Source organism: Ixodes scapularis, unplaced genomic scaffold (genome assembly GCF_016920785.2).
Source record: "Ixodes scapularis isolate PalLabHiFi unplaced genomic scaffold, ASM1692078v2 PGA_scaffold2__306_contigs__length_199485367, whole genome shotgun sequence".
NCBI classification, from domain to species: Eukaryota; Metazoa; Arthropoda; class Arachnida; order Ixodida; family Ixodidae; genus Ixodes; species Ixodes scapularis.
The window spans coordinates 59,653,298-59,665,471 of NW_024609857.1; the positions used below are offsets into that span (position 1 = coordinate 59,653,298).

The 12,174-nt window shown below is 46.6% G+C and overlaps 1 protein-coding gene across 2 annotated transcripts in view; it reads left to right on the forward strand.

Annotated features, from left to right (window-relative positions):
• Positions 1 to 1,114: 1,114 nt before the first annotated feature.
• Positions 1,115 to 12,174, forward strand: part of LOC8043699 (chromatin assembly factor 1 subunit B) — a 29,618-nt gene continuing 18,558 nt past the window's right edge. Inside the window, exons 1-7 of one of the 2 annotated variants that reach the window (XM_040505219.2) lie at positions 1,115 to 1,365; positions 4,078 to 4,202; positions 4,295 to 4,400; positions 5,305 to 5,331; positions 5,466 to 5,568; positions 9,354 to 9,457; positions 10,094 to 10,190. In XM_040505219.2, coding sequence (XP_040361153.2) covers positions 1,296 to 1,365; positions 4,078 to 4,202; positions 4,295 to 4,400; positions 5,305 to 5,331; positions 5,466 to 5,568; positions 9,354 to 9,457; positions 10,094 to 10,190 — 632 coding nt within the window. In that variant the 5' untranslated portion in view covers positions 1,115 to 1,295. Of the gene's footprint in view, positions 1,366 to 3,709; positions 3,807 to 4,077; positions 4,203 to 4,294; positions 4,401 to 5,304; positions 5,332 to 5,465; positions 5,569 to 9,353; positions 9,458 to 10,093; positions 10,191 to 12,174 lie in introns of those variants that run through there. The other variant, XM_029987480.3, reaches the window with a different exon arrangement.

Sequence of the window (12,174 nt, forward strand, 5' to 3'; positions counted from 1 at the left end):
AAAGCTTTTGTTTGCTTTTATATTGTGTAATCATTGGTCATTGTCATCATTCATTTGTTTACAATATTTTTTCTCAAAATCTGTTTTGTGTTGAAATCGAGCAACACGGTTTGAACATCTGCCAAACCAGTCAAGCCCAGCGTTACTAAATCAGTCAATTGACAGCTTCCAACAACAGCTGGCACCTATTCGTGTTGCATTTGCTCGGTGGCGTTTGCTACACTATCGGACCAACCCATGTGGTCAGAAGAGACAGAACCAGTGGAAAACAGTGGAATGCTGGATGTATGTTGCATGGTGGAAAGCGATTCTATTGTGGTTCTTGTGGTAAACATAAAGTGCCGTTCACACATATGCAACCAACAAAGACTGAGAGAGGCCAGACCGGTTTTCAAGCCTCTTGCGACGTCTTAGGACCAGTTCCGCTCAGTCTTACTCGGTTGCGTATGTGTAAACGGCGCTTAACAGTTTGCGCAAAAAAAGTGTCATTCGAAAACGGTCCTTTTCCACTGCCCGTCGGAACGATGCAGCTGGTGGTGTCAGGATCGCTATCTGCCCATTACCTGCTCGCGCACAGGGCAGTTTTGGAACGACAGGGTCGGGTGGAGCTTGTCAACCAAGAGATTTAAAAACATTGTCCAAACCTCGGGTTCAACAGAAGCGGTGTCGCTACTCATTATTGCTGCTAGTCACTGGAAAATTTTCACTCGGGATGAAAACTGACTGGTTGCTAAATGAATGGATAGTCTATGTTCTGGTTTTGGTTAACAACATGGCCCAGTATAACCCAGTATAACGTAAGAGAAGAGATTTGCCGACTCGTGACCACATCAGCTGCGGTAAATGGACATGCGAGCAGCGAGGAGCACCTCACTCGTCGGGCGAACGGTAAATCAAATGGAGTACTCTCCAAGTTAGCTAGTGTTTCTGCTCTGTGCTTGCTATGAACGACCAGTTCCATGGTCTCTTGGGATCCCAAGTGAAAACAGCACAATGCGCGGTGCTGACACCAATCGCTACGACTGGGAACTTCGCTAGGTCTGTATGGGACACATTAAACTTTTTGTTACGTTAAACACGAGTTATATTTACACAAAGCGACGCAAGAGAATGGGTCGCAGGAGCTAGGTCGAGGATCCGCAGCAGGGGTTCGAAGGAGAGCGCTTATTTCCGTGTCGCCGAGACATTCAAGTGGACGTTTGCCGATAGTTCTTGGTTTCCAGGATTTTCTTCCCGCACATGGCGCAGATTCCCTTCTTGTAGGCGCACCCTTGGCAGTAATTGGAGCCCACCTGATGAACTTTCTGGCGACAAATACGGCACTCGGCGAATTTGCCGTACGGGGTGAAACGGGCCTTCTTTGCGGTGAGCGCCTTGTTCTCATTGACCAGCCTGCCACCGCCTTCTGTTGTATTCCTAGCTCCTGCCTTCCACGGGTCCGGGGTGATCACTTTGCCCAGTTTCTTCTCGCATTTCTCGCACACCATTTCGATAGCTTTAGCGTTCTGATGATCCCAACACAGAGTACGCACAAGACTTGACGCCTTTTTCGCAGGCAACTCAGGCAAATGGCAAAGAGTAAAGCTATACGCACTCCGGAGTGCGCTTCGCGCGGAAATGGCTATACGCACTCCTCCGAGAGATCATGCCGCTCGGGCCACCCTTTTCGAACGGCGCGTGAATCACTGGGGCGCTCGTTAACACAGCCCCCCGCCTGCGTTCACGCCGCTTCGCGGCGACAGTATCGGCTGCTAATTACTAAGCGTAACCAGTACACGCCGCTTCGCGGCGTCCAGCCGGCAATCCAAGCCCCGCTGTCCCCGATCGCACCTCCGGAAAGGGAGTCCGATACCATTTAGTTCTGCAAAGTTTCTCGACAACATTCGATTTTTTTTTTTTTTTTTTTTACTGTTCATTGCAAAAAAAGGAAATGTCGTAAATATCGCCAAATGCCTCAACAAAACAAAATGTCTAAGAAAGAAAGAAAAAAAAAAAAAAAAAAAAAAAAAAAAAAAAATAGGCCCACCGCGGATCGAACCCGCGTCCACTTGCGTATGAAGCGGACTCCCTAACCACTACGCCATGGCACCGCTTGGGAAACTCGTTGTGTCCACTCTTTTTATACGAGAAAAGCGGAGTGCGTATAGCCATTTCCGTCCGAAGCGCACTCCGGAGTGCGTATAGCTTTACTCAATGGCAAATGGGGATGGCGCAGTCAACTACACCGACTAGAGCACTATATAGCTCCTTCGGAGCAGAGTAGCGCAATCTAGAACGCCGCCTCTCGGCGACTAGCGGCGAACGCCCGGAGGTTCCAACTGTGGTCAGAAATGCATGGAGAACGTGAGAAAATCGTTGTTTCTTCAGTATTGTGGGGTTGTACGGAATGGCAATTATTTTTGACATAATAATGGAACATTTTAAAATAATTTGTGCTAAGTTTTGTGCCCCGCAAGGACGTGACTTTTTTTAAAAAATTGCCTGAGCGGCATCATGCAGCAGACGACACGGCGACATCACACCATTCACGTGACCCGCTCCGGCCAACCCGAAAAGCCCATCTCCGCTGCGAGCAAAAATCGTCTGCTTCAAACGCCATTGCTTTGGAAATTGCCTTCTCAAAATTTGCACACGCATCCGATATTATTAAAACTTTGATAAATGGTTTAGTGCTTTACTAACTTCACGACAGACTAGTTTTGAAAAGTGTGAACTCGCCGTGCATTTTTTAATCAGCCGTGTTGTGTCGATCTCCACGCCTCCTGGAACCCTGAGCACCACGTGACTCGCGCCGAGCCGCTCTGTCGGCCACATAGAGATCATATACTAAATCTAGAGGAAAAGGTCCGCCATTTTCCCATACATTCTGGCTGCCGCAAGCGGCGGACCATGCAGGCAGACCCTCTGGGTCCCAAACACGGTTACATCATCAGAGCAGTTTCGTGAACTTCAACAATCCACGAACTTACCGGTGGAAAGATACTCGCGTTCTTTTCGAAGGTTTCTTTTTGCATAGCGCGCAGATGTACGGCCTCGCGTTAACGCTAAACTAAACCATATACCCGGCTTCGCTGGTGGGGCGGTGGGGCGCGGCTGGGCGCGGTTGAGGAATACGAAACTGCGCAACCACTAGATTTCCGAGATTTCGACAGAAGGGAAGTTAATGCAGCGTAATGACTTTATTGCTTTTTATAAGCGTTAGAATAGCTCAGAATTTAGTTTACAACGTTAAATTATCACTGTTTATATTGCTGAGAGTTTTCACTCTCCGTGTTTACCATGGCAACGTTGCTTTCTTTCTCTCGTGTTCTGTCGCTCTCTTTTGCGATCGTTCACTCGGGACCCAGGATGTCGGCGCACGGGATTTGCCACTCCTCCTCACGCACCTTTACCCCCCTGGTCGGCCATGTTGTCGGCAAAACACGGGGTTCAAAGGATTGCGCTACTCTGCTCCGTAGGAGCTATATAGTGCTCTAACACCGACTACACACCATAAGCGCGCAAGCACGACGTTTTGACCACAGTGGTTTTGACCACTCATGTTTTTCGTCCACTCGAAGTAGCCAGAGTTGACAATGTTCACTTCAAAGCGTTTCAGTTGATATCAATTTGTCAAATTAATATTATTTAGTCTGGTTTAGAAGATATTTTACGGAGCTTTGAACCTGGAGGCAACTCATTTGTTTCTTTATATTAAACGGGGATTTTGCATCACGCCCACAGCGCTCACCAGGAGGCTTCACTTGGCGCGCTTTGTGGTTTTTGCGCGTATTTGCATGCTCGCCTTTTCAAGTCGCAATCTGAAGGTATGTAAAAACTTCGATTACAAATCAGGATTTAGATTCACGTATAAGCTCTCAAACACCCCTTGATAACCTTGGTAACTACTTCGCGCTTACAACTGGTCCAAGCAAGTCAGTCACTTTTCGTCGGACTCGTTCACAAGCATCTCACTGGGCGCGAGCTTGTGCTAAAAGTGAGAAGGGAAAGAAAGAAAAAAAAAGTAATCAAACGTCTGAACTTGTGAGGGAATGCCTGGAGCCGGCTCGAGTTCTTACATAATAACCGCTCTTTCAGGAATGAAGTGTCATGTCCCGGAAATTTCTTGGCACAATCGAGACCCCATCTTCAGCGTGGATTTCCAGCCTTCCGCTGACAAACACAGAAGGATGGCGAGTTGTGGCTCCGACACCCATGTCATGGTGCATACCGTGATTTTTCTTTTTCCTTTTTTTTAAATTTTTTTTTGTAACGCTTTTTGGTCACGCGTGATAATACCACTGGAATTCCCCAGGTGTGGTTCGTCATTCTGCACAACAACGGGAACATCAGTCTAGAGTTCCGCTCCGACCTGAACAGGCACACGAAGACCGTGAACGTGGTTAGGTTCTCCAATAACGGTGAGTCAGTGCCGCGGCAACTACTTTGTTTCTTATTTTGTGTTATATTTATGGTTTCCGAGGGGCATGCAGAGTTGTAAAAGGTCCAACTTTATCGTGAACACACTGCATTTTCCTGAGCCCCTAATTTTCGCGAAGATCGCGACTTCGAAAATTCGCGAACTTTAGAAGGGACGGGGGGGGGAGGGGGGGGGAGGGGAGGGGGGGCGCGCGCGCGCGTGAATACTCTTATTGGCTAGAAAGGCGAATTCCAGCCTTTAGAATTCGCGAAACTTCATGGTCGCAAATATGAGCCCGCTGCCCGACTCGGGACAAATCAGAACCATGAAAATAAAGGGTTTTATATGCAGAATTCACAAAGGATTCCGTCTAAAGTGCCTGTGGAAGCCTTGCTAAGCAAGCTAAAGAAACGTTTTGTGGCAGGTAATAATAATGATCTTTATTGGCTTAGGAGAGCCTTGGCACTGTGGAAAGGCGACAGCCCGTACCATGGAGGCCCTCGGTGCCACGGCTAGTGATGATGATTACTCAGTCATTTCCTCAGTCATTTGAATAACAAGGCTCCTGCACAAGTTGTTTCTGTGTGTATCCAGTTTTGTTCACAGGTATACTGACAAATCCGTGCATCCTTGTGAACAGTGGACTCATTCAAGGAACAAGGAATTTTTTATGTTATTTTAACTGGTTAGCTGAGCTGATTCTTTTCATTTCATAATTAACTATTACTGCCCTCTATATTTACGGCTTTCCAGGTGCTGTAGGTTCTTCAAATTAATTTCAATTCCTTTAGCCCAGCAATCTCCCATAGCTCTCTTGGCTTTTGAATGCAAGCCAACCATTTCTTAGCCTTCATAACTTGGCTGAATGTCTCAAGATTGCATACTGGACTTACTTTTTCTTTCAGGTGAACTTCTCGCTTCTGGGGATGACGGTAAGAGTTGGGCACATCCTTTTTCTTACCCTAAACACCAGTTATGGGAAATGGTTCGTTGTTTATTTGGGTATCGCCTCATTTCGAGTCCCCTAAGTAAAGCGCGCCTTTCCCCACTTGATGGAATGATACAGAGGCCAACATCATCCTTTGGAAACAGCAAGAGAAGGAGTCTGGCGATTTGTTTGATGAGTCCATCGAGAACAAGGAGCACTGGGTTGTTCACAAGGTACTCAGGTACGAAGTGCACCACAATTTGCATCTTTGGTGATGACAGGTTTTACAAGCCAGCAACAAGCCAATTATTATTGCAAAATATACTTTAAAAAAAAAAAATAACACTGTTTTATTGGCAATAGAAGCAGCATCGCTGGTGCCATACTGTAAAATCCTGTAGGGGTGTCGTCCTGTTAAATACAAGCTTTACAGTGTGGACGGTGCGTCCATCACGGTTCTCGGCCCAGGAATAAGGGCCCAAGCTCTCGCTGGCACGCTATTGTCACAAGGCTCGCGGCATTGGCTGCTTAGTCTACCTGCCGGCGGCGCCGGTTCATAACACCTCCCCCGAGAAATCGCCCATCCCATTTATTTCTCTTAAATTTTCATAGCTTAAAAATTCCAAAACATTGCTCAACCCCCCCCCCCCTCCCCCTATTTTCGTTGGACATCATGTGACGTCCGACGAAAATCGCATCAACTCTGCTGTTACGATACGTGTGACAAGCGAGTCCAGAGTGGGTTCCCCCGTTTTGTCCGCGATCAGTGTTCGCAATGTCTGTTCTCGTGACGTGCGAGGTAATAGGGAGTTCCCACGTTTTTTTGTCCGTGACCTGCACACACTATGTCAGCTCCTGTGGCACGCAAGTTTGCTGTTGATATCCACGTGCTTAAAGGGCAACTCCGCTCAATTCCGAAAAAATTAGGCTTACATGTGATTTCATTTCACAAAGCACTACTAAACAGCTCTACGTCTTTGGATTCGCGAAATGTGGAGTATTATTTGTGTAATCCTAATTTAAACATCAGCTGATACCAAAACCGAAACTTTGGTTGCGTCAGGCAACATTAGTCTCGTGTCCTCAGAGTCATGGCCACGTCACGTCGAACCACGTGGTCCTGTGACGTTCGGGGGGGCGAGGGACAGGACACGCGACGCGGGCAGGTCGCTTCGCATGGCGTGGACGGGGATGGCCCGGGGGAGAGAGGGAAGGGGAGAAGACGAAAGAGGAGAGGGGTAGCGGAGAAACAGACCGATAAGCGCGCAGGGCAGCGCAAACTAGCGCATCCGCATTGCGGTGATCACGTGGACGCTGTTCAGCCAACACCGGGAGGAGAAACTCATGACGTCATGGTTCAATTTCGCTCTGAAAAGTAAAAACAAACAAAACGTGAGAATGACATAGTCATGCCTCTGACGTAGTGGCTCAACGTTGGCCGCTCCAACTCCGTCGCATTGACTGCGCTGACGATTGCGCCTCACGTTGCACACTAGAGTTGGCAGATTTCGACGACTTGGCTCACTTGAAGGTTTGCTGGCCAGTTTATTAAATATATAGACGGAATTAGATCGTAATATTTGACATGGGGTGTCCTATATGATACTGAAGAGGGCTACATAGTTTTCTAAATATCAAAAACGAAGTGAAGTTGCCATTTAAATATCCTTTCTCATGACACAGGAGTTCTTAGCATACTTTTGCGCTGCGAAACCCAAGCGTTTTGTGTCCGCGATTTGCGGTATCAGTTCCCATGTCACAGCGGGTGTCCCTGTGTTTATCACTAATTTTTGATAAAGATTTTCTGCCTCATACCCAAGGATAGCCCATCTCATGTTTTTCACCATTTATCCCTTCATTGTGCATGGTCGCCCTTACAGGGTTTTACGGTACTGGTGAAAATACTGGAAGTACTGTATTGGTACTATACACTCCGTGCGACGCGACCGGCGCGCCGCCGCGCGGCCGTTACCGAAGGTATACAGTGAGAGCTCCAGCGAAACGAAACCACGCCGCGTACATTGGTACGCATTAAAGTCGGAGTGGTGCGGTTGCGCTGGGTTGACAGCATGAAATGCTGTGTCGTTAAGTGCTCAAATAGTTATGCGTCGTATCTCGTGGGGACGAAGTTTCACAGTTTTTCACCTCGCCAATGTTTTGTGGGAGAGCGACAACAATAGACTCGTGCCGTACGACACAAAAAATTTGGTCTCCCGATCATGTCTGCCACTGTGTCGGCACGGCTGACATATTCTTCACTGCCGCTTTGCGCTCTGTGTTTGTTTTCGTACCAGTAACGCCTACATATCCCAGCTCGAACTGAAAGGCCATCCCACACTCGCGGGTATGCTGTGCGAATTTCGTTGAAGGAATACCCTCCAAAAAAGTTTCGTCCCCGTCGTACGTGTCGATGATATTTCCGAACCAGTATGGCACGCAGTCTGTACTTCATGAAGAAAGATTCGGACGATACAAAAGTGACAAATATGAATCTAAGGAAAACTACAATGAAACTTGGAATCACTGAACAATCAATGTTTGAGTATGGAAGTTTATGTGGTGTGCTTTCTTTTTTGATCAGCCTCCTTTTGGATGTGGAAACGCTGACACCCCAGTCTTGGAAACAACAATTTTTTTCCTCGGCTTTAGAGCCACCTATCGCAAAGTTGTTCGAACTGGAAGTACCATCCACTGGTCCCTTCCTACCTGTAAAGTGTGGACCCCCCGGCCATGATGAGTGGTATTCTCTTGACATGCTTTGACGGTCAAAACCGGATCTCATTTAGTTACGCCGCCCAAAAAAATTTTCACCTCGTTAAACTATGCCACCTCTTTCAGGTATAATAAGTGTTTTGTCAAGTTACGGTTGTCCAAGTACCTGTGTGCCGAAAATCGGCACCTCGCACAACACAACAGCTGACCGCAAAAGCCTTTGACGGCCAAACCGTGTGTTGGCCGGCAATTTGGTTTTCTGGGCTTTGAAGCCACCTTTCGTAAAGTTGTTTCAATTGGGAGTACAGTGCACTAGTCCCTTCCTACCTGTAAAGTCTCCATCTCCCAGGACGAGTGATGTTCTCTTGACAGCCCTTTCACGGTCAAAACCGTTTCCCATTCAGTTATGCCGCGAAACCAAATTTCCACCTGGTTTCCCTATGCCACCTATTTTGGGTATTATAACTGTTGTGTCAAGTTACGGTCATGTCCAAGAAGCTGTGTGTCCAAATCTGCACTTTACACAGCCCGGTTATAACACAACATTTTGGGTCCAATATTGGATATTCCTGACAGTTTTATTCCTTTATTCGTTCGAACCATAACTTTCACATCTGCTGTATTAATAAAACTTGGCCCACTTAGTGCACAAACTTAGTGAACATCTCATTCGCCTCCAAATATCATCAGCCCAGCAGGCCTACGTTTACAGCGACGAGCGAAACAAATTTCCCACTGAGCGCAATTATGGTGGCGGCCGTCTTGCTTTTCAGAAAATTGCTCACACCCCTTTTTCGACCGCAACTAAAGAAATTACCCCTAATAACGACTCAAACTCAATATATATAAGAAGCGGAGAACAGCTAAATGCCTTTCTTAGGTCTGCCCCAGCACTCATGCAACGTCACTTTCAACTTATCGACTCAAAAAGCAAAAGTTCCGCCACAGCTTCGCACGCGAAAAAGCGCTGCAGGCTGCTGAGCGCGCCTCACTGTCGAACGCCAGCTCCTCCGCTAGCGGAGCTACGCGCATTCTTCAAAGGGCCCCCTATAGTTCCCGCATGGAGCGCATAGAGCACCCACAACCAACTAAGGCTCAAAAGTGCTTTTTTTTTTTTTTTTTTTTTTTTCAAAGTGAGCTCTGAATAGGAGTGCCATCATTAAATGTATGGTAGAAGCACCAAAAATTGTGTTTCACAAAAGGCCTATAAGAGATGCACAATTTATGGTTATTACTGAGTAACAGAATCATAGCTGTGCTGCACAGGATGACTAGGAGCTACAGATGCTGACAGGTGTAACATTTTTTCCTTAGGGGTCACCTTGAGGACATCTGTGACCTTAGTTGGTCACCTAATGACACCTTTTTGGTGTCTGGCTCAGTCGACAATGCAGCAATTGTGTGGGATGTGCCAAAAGGTTTGTGACTTTTGTTATAGGCTCATGTACAGTATGGCTCCACACAACAATACTTGATTTTTTTTTATTTTTCTTTCCGAGTGCTGTTAGCCTGTTGGCATTTCTTCGAATTAGCCATTTATCATAATTCAGTCCATTCGCAGCTGATGGGGGTGGGCCCCTCAAAGCAAAGCGAGAGGTGGAGGAATATCATTATGAAAGCAAAAAAGTGAACAATCAGTGGCATCATAACAGCAACTTACAGTTGCTTTTAATTAGGGGTGTGTGAATGTTGCTTTAAATAGAATCAAAGAGTGCAGCGTCACCGCTAACTTCGACGCTATAAAGAGCCGGAGTGCCATGACTTACCCCTGCGCGCTGAAGGATATAAATGATGCGGTACTATGCAGAACCGCTTTTTGAAATTGCTAACCCATCTAATTGGTGGTAAGAATTTGTTAGCTGCAAGTTCTCATGCAGTAAAGAAATAAACAGCTTTCACACTCTCCCCCTCTTCCCCTTTATTATCTCTGAATGAACCAAACCAATTTCCTCAAAAAAACAAACTCTGTCATGTGGTGCTGTTAATTTTTTTGCATCGGGGCTATACCTATGTGGTTCTGCTTTTGCGGTGTTGCTAAGAAGTTCTCTTTGCAGGAAAGAGTGTTTCGGTGCTCAAGGAGAACAAAGGCTTTGTACAGGGTGTGGCTTGGGATCCGCTCAACATCTACTTTGCAACTCTAAGTTCAGACAGGTATGCATGCATCTAAGGATATCACTACCTGGTCATAAAAAGTAAAAAAAAAGGCCCTCAGGTATAGGACAAATTGAAGTATATGTTTGTTAAAAGGGTTTCCAAACATTTGTGGGCCATTTATCACCAGTAGTCTACTTGTCACTTGGTTGGTTGGCAACAGGCAAAACCTACAAATTGATACTGGAGAGAGAGAAAAAAAAAAAGTTGCACAGGTGTGTTAGATTGGACCAGTGGAGGTGCAAACCTACGGAAATTCAAGCTCTGCAACAGATTAATAACAATTGAAGGTCTGTCTGCAATAATTCACTAAGTAAACTTATCTACTTCATCAAATCTGTACCACGGAGTTCCAAACTGGGACACTCAACAGCCCAAACTGTTGGATCGTCCTGAAACAGTCAAACATTGATGTTTCTAAACGCAGTAGCGAGCAATCCTTTGAAGACGTACGAAGTTAGCCCGGGACATTTTAAGGCTTATTCACACGATTCATCTTTTCAACGCGCCACAGTTTACAGGGGTGGAACGGCTGCGCCATTTGCGCCATTTTGCGCCAGACGCATTTGTCTGCGCCATCCTGCGCCATTTTGGTCGGCCCTGCAATCCTTTGTTCTGTTTATTCTCCCTATGTATCTCGAGTCGGAAGCGCGCCTAAAAACTCGGGGATCGGATTCCAAGCGCTACACCACCTGCATGCGACTGGATTGTTATTCTTCAACCATCAGTGATTAAGCAAGTCGGTCGAGGTAAGGTCGAGTCGTTAAGCGTCAGATTGCCTGAGGCTCCGAAGCCCGGGATCCGGACGTCAGTCAGTTGAAAACAAATGAGCAAAAGATTCCTTTGAGCACTTCATCGTTAGAAGTTGGAACCGCATTCCTGCAAGATAAATCGTGATTTGATAGATCTGAAACGCAGTCCGATCCGAAACCTTGCCGGCCAGCAGCTCTCACGCGAGCGGTAGATCTGCTCGGCATACGTTAACCTTGCTCCTGCTTATCGCTTCGAATACGATAACTCCGTTAATCGTAGTCTGCTGCTTCGATATTGAGTTGCACAATAGGATAAACTCGAAATTTGTTGCCCTGTTCCTCCACGCAGCTGCACGTCCGTTGGTTACGCACGTCACGTGGTTCGCACATATAATTACTATGTCGAGCACGTGAGTTGTGCGATAAGCAGTGCTGGTTTGCATCTTGAGCAGCTGAAAGCCACTCAGAAAATATCAAGTACATTATCTTCAGAAACGTATGGTACTTGCATTTTGGCTCTCATTAAGGCTCACAAAGTTCCAAGTTTTCGCATCTGTTACACTGTTATGTGTTATCCCATCTACCTAGGTTCCTAACCTCTCATGTTCATCTGTGCTGCTAAGCACTATTGAAATTGCTCCCGTGCTCGTCTAAGACACAAGCTGAAGTGCAATGAAAACTGATCTGAGCTGCTCCTAGCCTGCTCCAGAATGTAGTTTTAGCTGCTCCCAACCTGCTCCAAAACAGCGGTTTCAGCTGCTCCCGTGACTGCTCCCAAATACATTTGATGAGTTCCACCCCTGGTTTAGCGAAATGGAGATTTCGCGAAATCGGCCTGTTCACACGTGGAGTTTGACGTGCAAAACCTGTGACGTATTGACTCACGAGAATTTTGCCAAACCTTGTCATCTGCACCGGGAATATCAAACGTTTCGCATCAGAATGATACAAAGTATGCGCAGTGTGAAGAGACAGTCTATTTTATTAATACCACTCAATAAACTTCGTCAGATCCGGCTCACTGGGTTTACTAGTCCTGCCAAACCCGGGAAAGACCGCGAACGTCAAAGAACAGGCGGATGATCTCAAAGCATTTCAGACATTTTTGCACCGCTAAAAGAAAGTTATCCTCAGCCATCATGTTTATATGCTGTGCTTGCACTCGTCGCGACTACATATTGATGAATCTGCACGGTGTCACCAACCCGTACTGCTAAGGCGCCGTTGCTGGC